We start from the raw sequence: 19,189 nt of genomic DNA, 5'->3' as shown, positions 1-19,189 counted from the left end.
CCGTCTCTGTGGGGAGCTGAGCGCTACGACCAATCACGAGCTTGGACTTCGATCGAAAGGCATCGAAAGTCCAGAGCTTTCCACGAGCCGAGCACAGCAGGCCGTGTCTGCATCCCGATTTCTTCGCCGGCAGTTCCCATTGTTCCCTTGATAAAACTAAGCACCCTTCTTTACAGATCAACAAAATTCCTTGACAAAACCGAGACACGCTGTTATTTAAACCCTTGCACACGCCGTTGCCATCGCCATGTCAACCGCCGACGAGCTCAAGGCTCTGGGCAACAAGGCCATTGCGGCCAAGAACTTCGACGAGGCGATGTGAGTTAGCCGCCTAGCTTGACATGGGAAGTACGGCACAAGAATGGAGAGAAGCTAACGGCAATTCCAGCGACAAGTTTACACAGGCTATCGCCCTCGATGGCAACAACCACATTCTCTACAGCAACCGGTCCGCCGCGTACGCTTCGAAGAAGGAGTGGGATAACGCACTGAACGATGCCGAGAAGACTACCGAGTTGAAGGCCGACTGGCCCAAGGGCTGGGGACGTAAGGGCACTGCACTGTACGGGAAGGGTGATCTCCTGGGCGCGCATGACGCCTACGAGCAGGGCCTGAAGATCGACCCGAACAATGCCGGCATGAAGAACGACCTGGCGTCGGTCAAGAGGGCCATGGAGCAGGAGGCAGGAGGTGCTGGTAGGTCTTTCTGCGCGCATAACGAACCAGAGGATGTGTCGACTAATAATGTGCAAGGCGGCCCTGACCCAACCGGCGGCCTGGGCAATATGTTCAAGGACCCCAACCTCATTCAGAAGCTCGCCAGCAATCCGAAGACTAGCTCGTTACTCGCCGACCCCAGCTTCATGGCCAAGCTGCAGGCCATCCAGCAAAACCCGAACAACATGCAAGACCTGTTCAGCGACCCCCGGATGATCCAGGTCCTTGGCGTGCTGATGGGCGTTGATATGGAGATGCGGGATGCTGGTGACGCGGGAGCCGGCGGCTCTGGCTCGCGAGTGGAGCCTGAGGAAGACGTGCAGATGTCGGATGCCCCCCCTAAGAAGCCGGAGCCGGCGAAGAAGGCACCCGAACCCGAGCCGGAGGAGCTGGATGATGAGGCCCTGGAGAAGAAGAAGGCGAAGGAGGCGGCCGACAAGGAAAAGGCGCTCGGAACCGAGAACTACAAGAAGCGCAACTTTGACGAGGCCATCAAGCACTACCAGGCGGCTTGGGACCTCCACAAGGACACCACCTACCTCAACAACTTGGGTGCGGCCCACTTCGAGAAGGGCGATTACCAGGCCTGCATCGATACCTGCACCAAGGCTGTTGAGGAGGGCCGTAGCCTGTACGTCGACTTCAAGGTCATCGCCAAGTCCTATGCCCGTATCGGCACGGCGTATGAGAAGCAGGGTGACCTGGCCCAGGCCATCGACTTCTACAACATGTCGCTGCGCGAGCACCGGACGCCCGACGTGGTGAACAAGGTCCGCGCGGCCGAGCGGAATAAGATTGATGCCGCGCGCAAGGCGTACGTCGACCCCGCCAAGGCCGAGGAGGCGCGCGAGGACGGCAACAAGAAGTTTAAGGAGTCGGATTGGCCAGGTGCGGTGGCTGCCTACACCGAGATGACGAAGCGCGCGCCCGAGGACCCCCGCGGGTACAGCAACCGCGCGGCGGCCTTCATCAAGCTGCTCGAGTTCCCCAGCGCACTCGATGACTGCGACATGGCCATCAAGAAGGACCCCAAGTTCATCCGCGCCTTCATCCGCAAGGCCCAGGCTTACTTCGGCATGCGCGAGTACAGCAAGTGCGTGGATGCCTGCACCGAGGCCCTGGAGGTGGATTCCGAGCACCATAACGGCGCCAATGCCAAGGAAATTGATCAGCAGCAGCAGAAGGCGTTCTCCGCCATGTACTCGGCGCGGGAGAATGAGACGGAGGAGCAGACCCGCGAACGGTTGACGCGGGATCCCGAGGTGAGTTTACCAGGTATCCATAATATCCCTACAGTGATGCTAACTGTGATGTAGATTATGGGTATTATGCAAGACCCCGTGATGCAGGCTATCCTCCAACAGGCGCAGACCGACCCCGCCGCGCTGTCGGAGCACATGAAGAACCCCAACGTCCGCAACAAGATTCAGAAGTTGATTGCCGCCGGCGTTATCCGCGTGGGTCGGTAAGTAGGTTTCCGGTAGGGATGGAGTTATGGATTTGCGGGGTTTGGTATTCAGCAGCGGCTTCGTTCAAGGGGTGAGGGGAGCCAAAGCCACCCTGCTCAGTCGTGCTGGGTATTCGAATGTATACAAGTTAATGAAGCATGAGGAATGAATTCGATTGTTACGTTATATTTTCGGTTGTCGATGTCTTGTGGTGTTGTGGAAGTATAGGAGTTCATGGCACTTTCGGAATCGCTATTCGGAAGTGGGCAACCATTGTTTTTATTTTTCCCATCTTCAGCCGTGCTTCATCGATGTGCAACTAACACACGCTCATATTCCTACAGATTATAGACGGACCACTGTTATGCACATTCTCTTCTCCAAAAACGTATTCCCACACCCAACCCACAACCCCCTACTCCCCAACTACTCCCCAGACCGAAACAACCGCCTCACCTCCTCCCCCTCCCACCCCACCACCCGCACCCCGGCGGCCTCCATCTCCGCCTTACACGCCGCCCACCCGGCCGGCTCCACCGCGCGCGTCGCCTCCTCGACCACCACCGCCGCGAACCCCTCCCGCGCCGCGTCCTCCGCCGTGCGCCGCACGCAGTAGTCCGCCGCCAGCCCCACCACGTACACGTGGGTCGTGCCGGCCCCGCGCAGGAGCGCGGCCAGCCCGCTGTCGGACACCCGCGGGTTGGCGAGGGGCGCGTAGAAGGCGCTGTACATCTCCAGGCGGGGGTCCGTGCCCTTGGTGATGGTGTGCGTCAGGTGGGTGGTGTCGAGCTCCGGGATGAGCGCCGCGCCGGCCGTGTCTTGGATGCAGTGCGCCGGCCAGAGGCGGGTGGTGTACTGTTCGGTGGGGTTGAGCGGGTTGGTGATGGTGGTGGTGTCGGTGAAGGGCTGTTTCTGGGGGCCGTGGTTGCGCGCGAAGGAGATGTGGTTGGGCGGGTGCCAGTCTTTGGTGGCGATCTTGAGGGGCAGGGTGCTGCTTGGGAGGGCGAGCAGGGTGTTGATTAGGGGGGTGATATCGCGGCCTTCGGCGACGGCGAGGGAGCCGTTCTGTTGGGTACGCGAGGTGTTTAGTTACTGGTTGGTTAGTTGGGGGGGGAGGAAGTGGCTTGAGGAACTGGTGAGGGGCGATGGTGTCCTGTGATGCGGTGGGTGTGGTTGGATGGGGGCGGGATGTTGGTTCGTGGATGTGCTTCAGTGTCAACGAGTAGCCCAGGTGCTACTGAGAGAAACAACACGGTGCTCAAGAAGATGGAAGCAGCCCAACATTCTCTCATCCGCTTACATAGCGTAGCGGTGGCAACTCATCAGAAAACAACTGTGCACTAGGCAGAATTTGTCTGCAACATCGGAATGGGTTCATGTGCGTTGGGATCATGGAAGGATGCGAGTCCGGATGGAATCATGGGTTCAAGGCTTACCGGAGGGCAAAAGTCCTCTTGCATGTCGACGACCAATAGCGCGGGCTTGAACGCAGGGTCGGTCATGATTGCGGCTGAAATTCCTACCGCCTGTTTCTGGTCTGATTCGCAGATGTTTCTTTCGATGAGAACCGAGGAACCGGAAAAGCTAAATGCATTCCGGGTTACATCTCGTGTGACCGATTTGGGTGCTGACCACGAGGGACCCTGGGATCCTGGATTTTGGCATGTGGTATGGAGGGGCAGAGCCTGATAAGATAACTAATGCGAGGACAAAAAGGTGCCTGTGGGGCTTCTTGGCGTTGCAATCCCGAACGGCCGTGCCTGAAAGAATCTTGGCGTGAGAAGACACCGCTTAGCTAAGATTCCGCAGAATCACCACAGCCAACGCCGAAAGCCGCTGAGAAAGCGCAGGGGCGCCTCAGCTGAGAGAAGAAGGATCTGGGAGGCGGTGGTGGTGTGCAGAGACGGTCCGTTACGAAGGAGTTAACTACGGATTTGGTCACCATGTTGAATTTAGGTTGGGAGGAGATGAGATGCCCAGCCCACGCTTGGGCCAATTTCAACAAGTCGGTAATCGGATCCGATTTCGAACGGGGTTTCCAGCTTCTTGTTATAAGTAGCATGTTGTTGCACAGGACACAGTCAGAAAACCGATCTTGTGATTAATTTGGATGATCGGCATGCACAGCAGAGAGAGAAAGTGAGACTCTCGTCACTGCAGAGGAGCAGTCGTGGCAGAGCAGGGCTGGCTCCGTTACGGTTGCCAAACCCCTGTTCCTCATCCGTCCGTTTCTACAGTGGGGCATATGTGATCCGATCTCCAATCGCTCCTCCGCCGCACCGTTCGGTGCCCTGATCTCGCACGCGGGCTCTGCAGGTTTGGGGGGGTGGGGGCGGCTGCTAAAAGCAGCAGTTACTTTGGACGACTGCACCTTCCCCTCGATATTGACCCTGAGGACGGGAGGTGTTCGACCCCTAACAAAGAGAAGAACTCTCGAGCACAATACTAGTCTCCCAACGCTGCACAATCTTTCCGTCTGAAAGGCCCTGACCGCCTCCTGAAAAACGGGATCAGGAAAGAATTGAAAGTGGAGCAACGGACTAACTTTGAAGGGAAAGAAATAGGGGCAGTCGTTGACAGCAACAGCTGCCAGCCATGCGGGAGACAGCTCGACATCCTCGCCAAGCTATCCGTTTCCTTCCACGCTAGCCTATATCGGATGGCTGTGGGCCAGTACCAATCGCTGGCGGCCGTTGGCTGGAACAGTGAAGTTGCATGGCGCAGGCCGGAACCTCCCAGCCTGCTTCTGTCCCTGTCGTGCAGAAAACGGTGATGCACCGTCTTTCCCATCAGATTGAAATTCTTTTTTAAAGATCGATCACCGCCTTGGAGAGGCGAGAGGAAACCCGGCCTCTTTCGGTGGTTTGCTTCCCGCAGGTCTTTCTCGACACTCAATTCAACACCGCCACCGTGCACTCGTGAGTGAGGAGACTCCCACAAAGCACCAAGACCCAGCGCTGGCCTGCGTTCTCCTCGAGCTGTGATAGCCCTCGATAGGAGTTCGTCCCAAGCGCATCTGCCGGCACTTCAACAGCCAGGGTCGCCGAACCGACAATCGGACGCAGCGCACTCAACGTAGTGCAGCTAAGCGCACACCTGCTCTGACGCGTTGCGCAGCGAGTTAATTCTATCGCGCAACCGCGAATCCAGGCCCTGCTGCTTGCTGTCTGGTAAGCTTATGCCCTCTGCTTTTCTGCCATTTATTTTCCTGCATAACTCCCATCACATTTTACACCGCCGCTCTCTGGTGCCAATGCTACTCCGGTTACATTCAGGCCTGGGCACGTTGACCGTTGCCGCTGGTTGGCAGCGTGTTGACGCGTAATCGGGCCATTGTGGACCAGCGGGCCTATGGTTTAACTTTCTACGGCGATGTCGGAAGCTAATTACATTATTAGTATCCCTCTAGATTTCCTAGCCTTCGAAGAAGAACCGCTCGATGTCGCGTGAGCTCCGATAGTCGCATCCTCCTTACATCATAATGATCGCCTCAAATCTGCTGCCCTCGCGGTTTCGCGGGGAACAGCCGTCGTCACAGAATGTCGCGCCCTCGTGGCTGAGCAAGAAGATTACGCCGCCCCTTCAAGTTTTGGCTCGGCTCACTTCGACGCACCCAATCCATACCATCGTCGTGGTAGCCCTTTTGGCCAGCACTTCTTACATTGGCCTCCTCGAGGAGAGCCTCTTTGATGCGACCAGGAGCGTCAGGGGAGCAGAATGGTCTTCCTTGAACGAGGGCAGCCGGCTGCTTCGCGCGGCCGAGGATACAGCTTGGAAGTGGCAGAACTACGACACCCAGGCCTCGATTCCCGCGGCTGCCGATTACCTCGCGCTCCTGACACTGGTATTCCCCGACTCGACGTCTGCGGATCCTTCCAAGGCACCCCCGTTAGTCGATGCGGTCCCGATTCCCCAAAACCTCTCCATTCGGTCCTTGCCCTCGACTTCGAACTCATTCACCACGTACTCTCAAGACAGCGCCCTGGCCTTCTCGGTTCCCTACACCCAGGCGTCCGAGTTCCTCACGATCGCCCAGGAAATCCCGAACGGGATCCCTACGCAAGAGACGAGAGAGACTGAACATGGCCGGGAGAAGAAGATGTGGATCATGAAGGCAGCTAGGGCGCAGACCAGGAGCAGTCTCGTGAGGTGGGCCCGGAACGCCTGGGTCGAGTTCATTGACCTCCTGAAGAACGCCGAGACGCTCGACATCATCATTATGGCTCTGGGTTACATCTCGATGCACCTCACCTTTGTCTCGCTCTTCCTCTCGATGCGCCGCATGGGCTCCAACTTCTGGCTCGCCATGAGCGTTCTCTTCTCGTCCACCTTCTCGTTTCTCTTTGGTCTCCTCGTCACCACCAAACTCGGCGTCCCGGTCTCTATGGTCCTACTCTCCGAAGGCCTGCCGTTCTTGGTCGTGACAATCGGGTTCGAGAAGAACATCGTACTCACGCGCGCCGTCCTGACACACGCAATCGAGCACCGCAGGCCCGAGAAGGGCTCCAAAAAGGCAGACGTGTCCGGCAGCGTTATCCAGTCCGCTATTTACGTCGCGATCAAGGAGAAGGGATTCGGCATCGTCAAGGACTACGCCATTGAGATTGGCATCCTGGTTCTCGGCGCAGCGTCTGGGGTCCAGGGAGGGCTACAGCAATTCTGCTTTTTAGCCGCTTGGATTCTGTTCTTTGATTGCATTCTCCTGTTCTCTTTCTACACCGCTATTCTCTGCATCAAGCTGGAGATCAACCGCATCAAGCGCCATGTCGAGATGCGCAAGGCCCTTGAGGATGATGGTGTGAGCCACCGTGTCGCCGAGACGGTCGCGCAGAGCAACGACTGGGCCAGGGCCGATGGCAAGGATGCGCCGGGAACCACCATTTTCGGCCGCCAGATCAAGAGCACCCATATCCCCAAGTTCAAGGTCCTGATGGTTTCGGGCTTTTTCCTGATCAACGCTGTCAACCTTTGCACCATCCCCTTCCGGAGCGCCAACTCCATCTCGCACATCTCGTCTTGGGCTCGCGGCCTAGGAGGTGTTGTCGCGCCCCCTCCCATTGACCCCTTCAAGGTTGCCTCGAACGGGCTGGACCTGATCCTCGAAACGGCCAGGAAGGAGGGCCGCGAGACGATTGTCTCGGTCCTCACCCCGATCCGCTACGAGTTGGAGTTCCCCTCAATCCATTACGATCTGCCCCAGTCGGTCGGGAAGGGCGAACAAGATACCTTCGGCGAGCTTGCCGGCTACGGCGTCGGAGGCAGGATGGTCGGTGGTATCCTTAAGAGTCTGGAGGACCCCATTCTGTCCAAGTGGATCATTGTTGCTCTGGCCATGAGCGTGGCCTTGAATGGTTATCTCTTCAACGCTGCGAGGGCGGGCATCAAGGATCCCAACGTTCCCGACCACCCAATCAACCCCAAGGAGTTGGCCGACGCGCAAAAGTTCAACGACACCGAGTCGGCCACGCTCCCTGTTGGAGGATACCGGGCTCCGCCGTCCCCGCCATCGATTCCGCCCACCCCTGCCTTGACGGACGACGAAGTCGACACCACCCAACCGCCTTCTCGGGCCGAGCCCCAACATCCCGATCAACCGCTTGTCATCCGCAACAAGGAAGAGCTGGAAAAGATGCTTCTGGAGAAGCGCGCCCACGAGCTCAACGACGAGGAGGTCGTTGCGCTCTCGATGCGTGGCAAGATCCCTGGTTATGCGCTGGAGAAGACGCTCAAGGACTTCACCCGTGCCGTCAAGGTTCGTCGGACTATCATTGCGCGGACCAAGGCTACGGCGGACTTGACGAGTGTTCTCGAGCGGTCCAAGCTCCCATACCAAAACTACAACTGGGCCCAGGTCCACGGTGCATGCTGCGAGAACGTTATTGGATACATGCCGTTGCCCGTTGGTGTTGCTGGGCCGCTGGTCATCGACGGTCAGAGCTATTTTATTCCCATGGCTACAACAGAAGGTGTCCTGGTTGCAAGCACGAGCAGAGGTTGCAAAGCGATTAACTCTGGCGGTGGTGCCGTCACCGTCCTGACTGCCGACGGCATGACCCGTGGTCCCTGCGTCTCGTTCGAGACCCTCGAAAGAGCTGGTGCGGCTAAGCTGTGGTTGGATTCGGAGCAGGGCCAGTCGGTCATGAAGAAGGCCTTCAACTCGACCAGCCGCTTCGCCCGCCTCGAGAGCATGAAGACAGCTATTGCCGGCACGAACCTTTACATCCGCTTCAAGACGACGACTGGTGACGCCATGGGCATGAACATGATTTCCAAGGGTGTCGAACACGCCCTTAGCGTCATGATGGGCGAGGGCTTTGAGGACATGAACATTGTGTCGGTTAGCGGCAACTACTGCACGGACAAGAAGCCTGCGGCTATCAACTGGATCGACGGGCGCGGCAAGAGCGTAGTGGCCGAGGCCATCATCCCCGCCGAGATTGTCAAGACGGTTCTCAAAACGGATGTCGATAGCATGGTGGAGCTGAACATCAACAAGAACCTGATCGGTTCTGCCATGGCAGCCTCGGTTGGTGGCTTCAATGCGCACGCTTCGAACATCGTGGCGGCCGTGTTCCTCGCCACGGGTCAGGATCCGGCGCAGGTGGTGGAGAGCTCCAACTGCATCACCATCATGAAGAAGTGCGTGACCTTACCCTTTCCCTTTCCCTTCAGCCCTACGAACCTTTGAGCTAACTTTTTGAACAGCCTCCGCGGGTCCCTTCAGATCAGCGTCTCGATGCCCTCGCTCGAGGTCGGCACTCTCGGTGGCGGTACGATCCTCGAGCCGCAGTCGGCCATGCTTGACATGCTCGGCGTCCGCGGTCCCCACCCGACCAGCCCGGGCGAGAACTCGCGGCGGTTGGCCCGTGTCGTCGCCGCCGCCGTCTTGGCCGGTGAGCTCTCGCTCTGCTCTGCGCTGGCCGCTGGCCACTTGGTCAGGGCGCACATGCAGCACAACCGTTCTGCCCCGCCTACGAGGGGCACCACGCCGGCTCCGTCGGCGGCCAATGGCATGGAGCGGGCTGCGTCGACCACTGCGCTGAGCGCGGCTGCGATCTCGCGCGCGCGTCGTTGAGGGTAACCTTTTTTCCTTTGTCCTGTCGTTTGTACATATCGGCGCGGAGTGGTGTAGATAATGGGTTGCATACCGAGGGGTCGATGTTTTGCAGCGACTTGAAGGGTGCGAGTTGATAGAGTTGTCCCGTCGTTACTGTCGCGGCTTGCGGCGACGCGTTTGGATCCTGGATTATCGGGATATAGGTATATACACACAATAGTACGAGCAACTTAGACTTGCGGCGTTCTCAATCCCTTCCAACGGCTCTCTTGTGGAGAATGGCAAACTTGATCTTCATCTGTGCAGTGGCCTGGCTGCAACGCTGGTCGGGACGCGGCGAATGACTCACCCGGTCTGAGAAGCCGTGAAATTGTAACCATGGAGGAAAGAATTGGCCAAGCTGGTCGGGGGTCGGCGTCGGTCAACTGCCGGCTCGGGGCTAGGCCGGGCTTACGAGCTGGGATGTTTGGGATGGATGTTGGGGTCACCACAGCAAGTCGGGACTTTTGTTCTCGATCCGATCACAACAAATGACACCCTTGACCTTTTTCCTTGCCACTTCAAAAAAAAAAACCCAAAAAAACCATTAAACGTTTTATCTGACTGATCAAGCAAGAGGCAAAATTGTGAAAGGCTGTTGGTCAAAAATCCCGGTGTAGGCTGGAAGACTCCTAGTTTCCATCTCCATCCCGAGACATCGGGCACTTCTGAAGGATCAAAACACTCTTTGCACGTCCGTCTTGCCCCCGGACGTATTCATCTCGGGGGTCGGACCCGGCCGAGCTCCACACCCCCTATTCGGGACCGTTTCCGACGAGGTTTTTCGTCGGATCAAGCATTTAACCATCCTCATCGCCTTTCATTTGAGAAGTGCCGGCATTGGGGAAAAAAGTCCATTTTGACTTTTCCTGCCATCACAATGGCCATCAATGAACCAATATAAATCGTTGGACTTGGTTTAATAAGTTTGATCTCAGTTTGCATCCGTTTTTGGATGTTTTGCAGATTATCACTGCACCTTTTATAATAGCTCCACAGCCGTGAGACAAGCCACCGCGCCGGACCAAGAGACCAAGGCCGCATTTCATCATGACCGGCGCCGCCTCTCCGCCCGCCCTCGGGCCGGAGGAAAAAGAAAAGGACTCCTCCGTGCCAAGCACCGACGACACGGCGTCCTCCATTCACAACAACACCAACCCCGACCCATCACCACCATCATCACCATCACAACCCAAACCCGATGGCCCCCAACCCACCACCACCGCCCCCTCCTCCCAGGGAGGGAACGGCGACGAAAAGGCAGAGGACCCAACCACCACCGACTCCCCCACACCCCCCGCCCCGGAGGAAACCCGCACCCAGCTCCAAACAACCATGATCATCCTGGCCCTCGCCTCCGCCCTCTTCCTCGCCGCCCTCGACGTCACCATCGTCACCGTCGCGGTCCCCACCATCGCCCAGGAGTTCCAGAGCACCGCCGGCTACACCTGGATCGGCTCCGCCTACATGCTGGCCACCGCCGCCGCCGCGCCCATGTGGGGCAAGATCTCGGATATCTGGGGCCGCAAGCCGATTATGCTGATTGCGGTCGCGGTGTTTTGGGTCGGGTCGCTGTTGAGTGCGGTGAGCGTGAATATGGGGATGCTGATTGTGGCGAGGGCGGTGCAGGGTGTGGGTGGTGGGGGGATTGTGATTTTGGTGAATGTGTGTATTAGTGATTTGTTTTCGATGCGGAAGAGGGGTGAGTTGTTTTCTTTTTCCCCCTTTTTTTGGTGTGATGAGGGGGGGGGGGGGGGGGTTGTGGGTGTGTGGTGTTGACTTGGCTGACCGTGGATAGGGGTTTACTTCGGTGTCATGGGCATGGTGTGGGCGGTGGCTTCGGCCGTGGGACCGGTCCTCGGCGGGGTGTTCACCAGCGAGGTGACGTGGCGTTGGTGTTTCTACATCAACCTGCCTATTTCTGGCGTCGGCATGGCCATACTGGCGTTCGTGCTTAAGCTGCACAACCCGCGCACGCCCATGCGGGAGGGCCTGGCGGCCGTCGACTGGCTCGGGTCGGTGACTGTCGTTGGTGCCACCCTGATGGTCTTGCTCGGGCTCGAGCTCGGCGGTGTGACCTACCCCTGGAGCTCGCCGACCGTCGTGTGCTTGATCGTCTTCGGTTTCGTCACCGCGGGCCTGTTCATCCTCGTCGAGTGGAAGTTCGCCGAGTTCCCGCTGGTGCCCATGTACCTCTTCAGCAACCTGACCAGCGCCGCGTCTCTCGGAGTCGGAGCGCTGCAGGGCTTCGTCTTCCTATCGGGCAGCTACTACTTGCCGCTCTACCTCCAGGCCGTCCTCGGGGCGTCACCGCTGATGTCGGGAGTGTACATCCTCCCGTGGGTCATGTCCCTCTCCCTCGTCTCGGCTGGTACGGGCATCGTGATCAAGAAGACGGGCAAGTACCTGCCCTGTATCATCTTCGGCATGGCCGTCATGACGCTCGGCTTCGGTCTCTTCATCGACCTCGAGCCGCGCGCGAACTGGGCCAAGATCATCATCTACCAGCTTGTTGCTGGCATCGGAGTTGGCCCGAACTTCCAGGCTCCTCTCATCGCCCTTCAGACGACCGTCCAGGCTCGCGACATGGCCTCCGCCACGGGAACATTTGCCTTTGTTCGGCAGCTGTTCGCCTCTATTTCCATCGTCATTGGCGGCGTCGTGTTCCAGAACGGCATGGAGAAGCAGTATCCTCGGCTGCGGGAGCAGCTTGGGCCAGAGGCTGCGAACTTATTCTCCGGCAGCAACGCCGCGTCTAGCGTCGGCCTCGTCAAAGACCTCCCCGAGAACCAGCAGCAGATTGCCAGAGAGGCCTATTTCGAGAGCTTGCGGACCATGTACATCATGTACGTTGCGTTTGCTGGGTTGGGCTTGTTGGTCTCCTTCCTTGTGGGCTCGCGGCAGCTCAGCAAGGATCATACCGAAACCAAGACGGGTTTGGACAACCTCAAGCAGTCAAACCAGGACCGCCTAGACAAGGTGGCAAACGGCAAGGTGAAGGATGAAGAGAAGGGAGAGTCTGCCGATGTCTCTGGAAGTTCTGAGGGGGAAAAGAAGGAGGGACCGCGCAATGGTGCGGAGGGTGAAGCTGTCACGAGGTAGTACCCGAGATACTTTGTCAATCTCCAGCGCCATGAGCTGTTTCCGTCCAGACCATTCTCCGTCCCACGTACCTGGTCAGCCTTGAGCAAGAGGCGGTTGACACTAACGATTCAGGCAAAAAGCGGCAGCGGGTCGAGGAAACCGGGTGTTTTTCCTTCCATACGAGGCCCATGCGCTGCCCGCTACGACTTCTTGGCTCCTGACCCGCGAGGGGGTTACCTTTTGCGCTCGCCCGAGTTCAAGCTATCCGCCGGGGGTCACATCCGACATGTGGTTGTAAGCTGAGAAAAACCAGGCTACCGGGCTTTGAAGGTTGCTTCGAAACAACGTCCGGAGATGCGCGCGAATCCCAGGCACGGGTATCTGAGTTGAGAAACAATGAGTCGCGATCTCGATTGCCAAATTCCAGGGGCGGAGCAACATGCAAGTCTTCTGAAGCCAAGCCCCTGAACCCACTCTCTCTTCGCTCTCTCCATCCCGTTGAAGGTCGTAACGCAGCCAGCCAGGGACCGGCTAGTTCCTCCCAGGGACCCGGGTACACACACCCAAGAGTTACCGGTAGTTAACGCGTCTAGCCTCTAGCTTTTCTAGCGCGGCTTGCGGTCCTTCTCGGCGTCCCCCGGAGAGCGTCTCGGGAAAGCCGCCCCAGATCGGAAAGGATCCCGATGGGGGGCTCACCCTGCTAGCCCCACGGTGACCGGAGGTCGACCATCCGCATGCCAACCCAACACCATTCTGTTCTCCCCACCATGTAGCCGCTTCCATGCATCGACGCGATGGTACGCCGGGAACATGCGAGTGCGCTGGGGGAACCATAACCATGTATAAGAAGCCTCGACCACGCTCCGTGCCGTACCTCTTACATGCCGAACGAGAACCAGCAGTCTGTTTCGAACCATCTCCTGAACGACCGCCGCCATGAAGTTCTCGACCCTCGCCTCGAGCCTTCTGGCTCTGGCCCCGTTCTCGGCCGCCGCCGAGATCGCCAAGCGGGCTACCCTGACCCAGGTGAACAACTTCGGCTCGAACCCCTCGGGTGTGAGGATGTACATCTACGTCCCCGACAATCTGCAGGCCAAACCCCCTATCCTTACCGCTATCCACTACTGCACGGGGACGGCCAATGCCTTTTACACCGGCACGCCCTATGCCCGCCTCGCCGACCAGCACGGCTTCATCGTCATCTACCCCGAATCGCCCAACGATGGTGGTTGCTGGGATGTCTCGTCCCGTGCCACTCTGACCCGCGATGGCGGTGCCAACAGCAACAGCATTGCCAACATGGTCACCTACACCATCTCCCAGTACGATGCCGACCCCGATCGCGTGTTTGTCGCCGGCACGAGCTCGGGCGCTATGATGACCAACGTCATGGCCGCTACTTATCCCGACCTGTTCAAGGCTGCTAGTGCTTACGCGGGTGTCGCTGCTGGCTGCTTCTTTACGGGCACCGTGGCCGGCTGGAACTCAAGCTGCGCCAACGGCCAGTCCATCGCCTCGCAGGACGCCTGGGCCCAGACCGCCCTTAACATGTACCCTGGATACACGGGCTCCCGGCCCAAGATGATGATCTACCACGGCTCGGCAGACGCCACCATCCACCCTCCTGTAAGTAGATTGCTTCCAGACAAGCATCCAGACTAGCGGCTGACATCCCCCCGCAGAACTTCAACGAGACCATGAAGCAGTGGTCCGGCGTCTTCGGCTACACCTACGGCCAGCCCCAGCAGACGCTGCCCAACACGCCCGCGGCGCCTTACACCAAGTACGTGTACGGGCCGAACCTTGTCGGCGTGTACGGCACGGGCGTCACGCACAACATTCCTGTTAACGGCGCCGCCGACATGGAGTGGTTCGGCATCACCGGCGGCTCGACCACCCCGACGCCGACCAGTTCGGCCGTTCCCGGCGGCCCGACTACCTCCGCTCCTCCCACGGAACCCTCTGGCTGTGCCGCTGCTCAGTGGGCGCAGTGTGGTGGCAACGGGTACACTGGGTGCAAGACCTGCGCCAGCCCGTTCAAGTGTAACTTTGTGAATGACTGGTACTCGCAGTGTTTGTAGGTGTGTAGGGGGTGAGGGATGGCCAGGGACATGAGTTCATTGTACGTATTTGCCGAGTACATATCAACCTTATTTGACATGATAGAGAGACAGCCGGGGGTTGTCATACGGCCATGGTATCTATCAATACCGCTGCACACCCAGTCCGGGACTGTCACTCAAACACTAGTACTACCCTGCCACAACGCCCGCTACATCCCACCCCCACCCCATCCCAAACCGAGCATCCACCAGCACCTGCAGGCTTAGGTAGGTAGGTAGCTAGTTATTCCCTCGGCTGCGGAAACTCATCCAACACCACCGCCTCCCCCGCAACCTCAAACACCACCTCCCTCCGCTCCCCATCCTCCCCATCATCCTCCCCACCATCATAACTACCATCCACATCCACCACCAACCCATACCGCCCCGGAAACAACACCCGATCCCCCCGCCCATCCACCCGCGCCAGATCCCCCAGCACCACCTCCACCACCACGGCAACCGTCTCCCCCGGCGCGATGGCCCGCGCCCGCTTGTACCCGACCAGCGTGCGCTGCGGGTAGGGTTTGGGGCCGAACTCGCCGCGCGCGAAGAGCAGGGCCACGTAGTCGGATGTGCGGGGGCCGGTGTTGGTGATCCAGATGGAGATGGGGTGGGGGAAGGGGCAGAGGTCTTTGTGGTGGGGTGGTGGTGGTGTGGAAGGGCTAGGGAGGGGGGTGGGGGCGGTGGAGTTGGGGAAGGTGGGGGGGTTGGATGGGGTAGGTGGTTTGGGGGCATCAGAGGGGTTGGGGGGTGTAGGGGGGTTAGGGGCATCAGAAAGGGTTGGGGGTGGAGGGGGCTTGGAAGGTGTAGGTGGGTTGGGAGGGGGTTGGGGCGTGGTGCACCCCGCCAGAAGGCCTTCTGTGGTCAGGTTGAGGGTTGGGAACACGCCCAGCCGCACCTTGAACTGGGTGTAGTGCAGGCCGTGGCCGAAGGGGAGGACTGTGTTGTTGGCGGGCAGCCAGCGGTAGGTGCGGCCGGGGTTGGCGCCGGTGGTGGTGTTGTCCGAGGCGGCGGCGGCGGCCGGGCGCAGGGACATGTCTGTCATGGGGACCTGCGCGGCGTACGAGGCTGGGTATTGGGTTACTGGGAGCCGGCCGGCGGGAGGGGAGGCGCCGGTAATGGCGTTGAGCACGGCCGTGCCGCCGGACTGGCCCGGGTATCCGGCAAAGAGGATGGCGGAGATGTTGGGGTCGGTGAGCAGCGGCGTGTCGTCGACCTGGTCGCCTAGCTGAACGATGACGAGGGGCTTTCCGAGGGCCGAGAGTGCTTCGATAACGGCGAGCTGGATCTCGGGCCAGGCAAGCGAATCACGGTCGAGGTCTTCAGCGGCGATGCTGGTGTCGGTGCCGCCGAAGAAGAGGATAACGTCGGATTTGTTGGCTGGCAACATGGCTGCGGCGACGGCTAGGTCTATGACCTCTTGGGTGATGTTCTCTTGTACTAGGGGGCTCGGGGCGTAGTGGTAGGTCAAGTTGAGCATATCGGCGGCATCGACGGGGCTGTGGATGTAAGGTGGGAAGCCACTGTATCCGCCGAGCATCTGGCCGCGATTATTGGCGCCGCTTGCCCAAAAGCCGATGAGTGCTACCGCTTTGTCTTCAAGGTTCAGGGGTAGGGTGCCGTCATTCTTGAGAAGTACCAGACCGTCCGCTGCAGACTGCAGTGCCAGCTCTTGGGCTTCAGGGGTGTTGACATCTTCCCACCCAATCGACCGATAGGGGCTGACACTCGGCGCGTCAAAGTACCCAACCCGCACCAGTCCCTCGTATAATCGCTTGAGGGCCTTATCGATGACCTCCTCAGAGAGCAGGCTCTGATTGTAAGCTCCGACGACATCCGTGTAGGGGGGCCAGCCTGGGACCTCGCAAACTGTGTCGGTGCCGGCCTCGTAAGCAACTGCTGCTGCTTGAGCTTCCGTTTGGGTCGTACTGAAGTTGTGCCAACCGGGGAGGAAATCCTGCCGTCGTTAGAACTAGTAGACCCATATCCGATGGCGGAGAAACAAACCTGGACGGCATTACAGTCACTGGTGATGTAGTTGTTGTGCTCAGTCCACCCCCAGTGCTTCCGCAAGATATCGTCCATAAGATAGGTGCTTGCACAGGCTGGCGTGCCATTGAGCGCGTTGTACGAGCACATGAAAGAGCCAACCTTGGAATCACGAGCGCACTGCTGGAACGGCGGCAGGTAGTACTCGGACAGATCCTGGAGGGAAACCACCGCGTCAAACCTATGCCTTGTGACTCCCTGCCACCTCTCCAGATCGTACGCCGCATAGTGCTTGCACGTAGCAACTACTTTCCGAATGGAAGGGTCATCCCCTTCAAGACCCGCGAGGAGCGCCTTGACATACCCCTTGATGCGGACTGGGTCCTCGCCCGGCGTCTGATGGGTTGATCAGCATTTTAACAGACAACATACCCATTGAAGCATACCTCGTGCCCTCTTCCCCATCGGGGATCCTTGTAGGGGTTGATATTCGGAGTCCAGTAATCAAGGCCAGCCAACCCAGCATTGGCAAAAGCGCGGGCTTCAGTACTAATCTTGTCTGCTACCTTGTAAACGAGATCGTCGTCAAATGCCGCGGCTAGCGTAATGGTGTTGGCAAAGGAGGTGGCATATGAGAAACGGCCTCCCTCAGTCCGGTTGAACCTCACTCCGGGGGATGCGGCAACGCCATGGAGCGCCTCGCTCCACCAAGCATAGGGCGGCAATCCAAGTCGCTCGGCACCCTTGCTCATACTAAAAGATATTAGCTATTCGTAATAGGGGGCAGGGCTGTCGTTCACATACTCAACGAGATTCTCAAGTTTCTCCTCGATTTTCAGGGCCTTGACCAAAGCGGCCGCCCGGTCAGGGGGAGCTGCCTTCGCATCGCACACCGTATTGTTTGCGAGTGGCCCATTGACACAGTCGGGATACTGAAATCCTATGACACCGGTGGTGGCAATGGCGCTCGCCAATCCCAGCCTCAACGATAGTCTCATGGTGACTGAGTTCCTCGCTACAGTGAGAATTGTTGAGGAGGCCGTAGAGGTTCTCGGTTCTCCCGGATATAACTTATATCTTTGACGTCAATGGCAACCAGTTCCTCACCAAAATTACATCCCTATGCTCAACGGGCGGGTAAACTGGGATAGCCTATTACTGCCCGTACACGTCCCGCCTCCGCCCCTGGATCGATATTGTATCTGCACCACCCCCTCACCGGGCCGAGGGCTTCTCCAACCTAGCAATCAGCGGTATGATCCCGATTGGGGCGGCTGCTTATGCTGGAGGGAACGAAGATGGCGGGTTTAAACATCAAGACGGCCCGCATTATTCACAAGTGCAACCGTCCGTTTGTCATGGCGAAGTTGATATGTTGATAGGGGCGGCTGCAGTTCAACACACAGTTCGACTCTGCAATGCCACCTCATGCAAAGGTCTTTACGAAAGGAACGCGTAGTGTATGATGACGCCCACCTAGTTTATTCTAACTTGATGAACCGGTCATTACACTATTCCAATCTCAACTTGGTAGCTCGTAGTATTCCCGGGGCACACCTGCGTCAGCTTCGACTGCGGGCAAGTTCGTCCGTTTCTCTGGCCCCCATGACGACAGACGATGTGCTTCAGCGTGGGGCCATGGTGACGTCTGTTTGGGCCTGCGCCGCGCCCTACACACGATCATGACGGTAGACACAATGATGATAGCAAATCCAACAACACCCCCAGCTACGATTCCAGCTATTTCCCCGATGGAAAGTCTTATTCCTGCCGTGGCTGAGTCGTTTAGTTAGAGGTCGATGGGGGTAACGTTTCGGGGGTCTTACTTGCCCCTTGAATTCTGTTCATTGACGCCCGTGGTCATAGAAGGAGGAAAAGAAATCGTCGGAGTCGTGGTGGCGATTTGATATCCCCTGTTGCTCGTATTGCTAACGGCCGTAGCAGTACTAGTGGTAGCAGCACTGGCGACAGTAGTCCTAGCGACCTGTGTAGTTGCCGTTACGGCAATGGGTATCGGTAGCCCGGCCGCGGAGCAATAATCGTTGTGGATATTCATAGCAGCGGTGGCTTCCATCGCGTCTGGTGCGGTAGAGCAGCTACTTGCAACACAAGTCGAGAGGAAAGCGGCTGCAGCGTCGACGATGCCCGCGTCGCACAAACAAGAGTTATCCCAGGGAGGACCGCAACCGATGGCAGCCATTAAGTCGCCCGAGGAGGAGCTCGCGGCAGGGCTCCAGACACATTCTTGAACGCAAGTCGGCTGCACGACATAGCCGGTGTACGACTGGATGGATGCGACGGTGGGGATCGAGAACCCGTTGGCCGAGCAGTAGTTGTTATACGCGGACAAGGCGCTGGTCACGGCCGGTGCCGTTTTCGGAACAGTGCACCGGCTCGCGACACAGCCCGAGAGGAAGTCGTTGGCGCTGATTGCTAGCTCGGTGTTGCAGAAACACTCGTTGACCCACGGTGGGCTGCAGCCAATGGCAGGAATCAAGTCGTCAACCGCGCCGACGTGCCAGAGGCAGAGCTTAATGCATTCTCGCTGCTCGATGTACGCTGGGTAGGATAAGAAGGAGACGGGGACATCAGCTAAGACATGGAGGGCGAGAAAGGGCAAGAAAAGTACCAGAAGCGGCCCCGACATTGTTGAATTAAAGTCGTAGCCGCGTTTGGGATGATCGAGAATATCAAAACGGAGAGAATCCAGGAATTGGGAGAGACTACTGGGTTTTCATCTCTCCATGCCA

The 19,189-nt window shown here is 58.4% G+C and overlaps 7 protein-coding genes across 7 annotated transcripts; 4 read left to right on the top strand and 3 right to left on the bottom strand.

The window, feature by feature from the left end:
* The first annotated feature begins 95 nt into the window (after positions 1-95).
* On the top strand, positions 96-2,452 carry B0H64DRAFT_334023 (uncharacterized protein). Its single transcript, XM_062801091.1, has 4 exons — positions 96-318; positions 389-696; positions 754-1,979; positions 2,034-2,452. Exons 1-4 carry the CDS (start codon positions 248-250, stop codon positions 2,184-2,186), a joined length of 1,758 nt encoding a protein of 585 aa, XP_062664098.1. The 5' UTR covers positions 96-247; the 3' UTR covers positions 2,187-2,452.
* B0H64DRAFT_470663 (Isochorismatase-like protein) lies at positions 2,430-3,886 on the bottom strand. The gene is made up of 2 exons (XM_062807840.1): positions 3,602-3,886; positions 2,430-3,230 (listed from the first exon to the last, which is right to left on the bottom strand). The coding sequence occupies exons 1-2, from the start codon at positions 3,665-3,667 to the stop codon at positions 2,592-2,594; spliced, it is 705 nt and encodes a 234-aa protein (XP_062664097.1). The 5' UTR covers positions 3,668-3,886; the 3' UTR covers positions 2,430-2,591.
* Positions 3,887-5,187: 1,301 nt separating this feature from the next.
* B0H64DRAFT_19044 (3-hydroxy-3-methylglutaryl-CoA reductase) lies at positions 5,188-9,355 on the top strand. Its single transcript, XM_062799064.1, has 3 exons — positions 5,188-5,335; positions 5,564-8,804; positions 8,871-9,355. Exons 2-3 carry the CDS (start codon positions 5,647-5,649, stop codon positions 9,238-9,240), a joined length of 3,528 nt encoding a protein of 1,175 aa, XP_062664096.1. The 5' UTR covers positions 5,188-5,335; positions 5,564-5,646; the 3' UTR covers positions 9,241-9,355.
* A 728-nt stretch (positions 9,356-10,083) lies between these two features.
* B0H64DRAFT_381256 (major facilitator superfamily domain-containing protein) lies at positions 10,084-12,428 on the top strand. The gene is made up of 2 exons (XM_062802790.1): positions 10,084-10,963; positions 11,060-12,428. The coding sequence occupies exons 1-2, from the start codon at positions 10,312-10,314 to the stop codon at positions 12,361-12,363; spliced, it is 1,956 nt and encodes a 651-aa protein (XP_062664095.1). The 5' UTR covers positions 10,084-10,311; the 3' UTR covers positions 12,364-12,428.
* Positions 12,429-13,044: 616 nt separating this feature from the next.
* B0H64DRAFT_19029 (Alpha/Beta hydrolase protein) lies at positions 13,045-14,559 on the top strand. Its single transcript, XM_062799060.1, has 2 exons — positions 13,045-13,971; positions 14,028-14,559. Exons 1-2 carry the CDS (start codon positions 13,282-13,284, stop codon positions 14,424-14,426), a joined length of 1,089 nt encoding a protein of 362 aa, XP_062664094.1. The 5' UTR covers positions 13,045-13,281; the 3' UTR covers positions 14,427-14,559.
* Positions 14,560-14,691: 132 nt separating this feature from the next.
* Positions 14,692-17,561, bottom strand: B0H64DRAFT_352185 (glycoside hydrolase family 3 protein; the record flags this gene model as incomplete). The annotated part of the gene is made up of 5 exons (XM_062801486.1): positions 17,244-17,561; positions 16,886-17,192; positions 16,458-16,835; positions 15,293-16,407; positions 14,692-15,112 (listed from the first exon to the last, which is right to left on the bottom strand). Exons 1-5 carry the CDS (start codon positions 17,435-17,437, stop codon positions 14,692-14,694), a joined length of 2,415 nt encoding a protein of 804 aa, XP_062664093.1. The 5' UTR covers positions 17,438-17,561.
* A 700-nt stretch (positions 17,562-18,261) lies between these two features.
* On the bottom strand, positions 18,262-19,086 carry B0H64DRAFT_437737 (uncharacterized protein; the record flags this gene model as incomplete). Its single annotated transcript, XM_062806287.1, has 1 exon — positions 18,262-19,086. The coding sequence occupies one exon, from the start codon at positions 19,084-19,086 to the stop codon at positions 18,262-18,264; it is 825 nt and encodes a 274-aa protein (XP_062664092.1).
* Between the last annotated feature and the right edge of the window lie 103 nt (positions 19,087-19,189).

This window comes from Chaetomium fimeti (assembly GCF_033439085.1).
Source record: "Chaetomium fimeti strain CBS 168.71 chromosome Unknown B0H64scaffold_1, whole genome shotgun sequence".
In the NCBI taxonomy this organism is placed as follows: domain Eukaryota; kingdom Fungi; phylum Ascomycota; class Sordariomycetes; order Sordariales; family Chaetomiaceae; genus Chaetomium; species Chaetomium fimeti.
The sequence above is the reverse complement of the archived record's forward strand: the minus strand, read 5'-3'. Positions and strand labels throughout refer to the sequence as shown.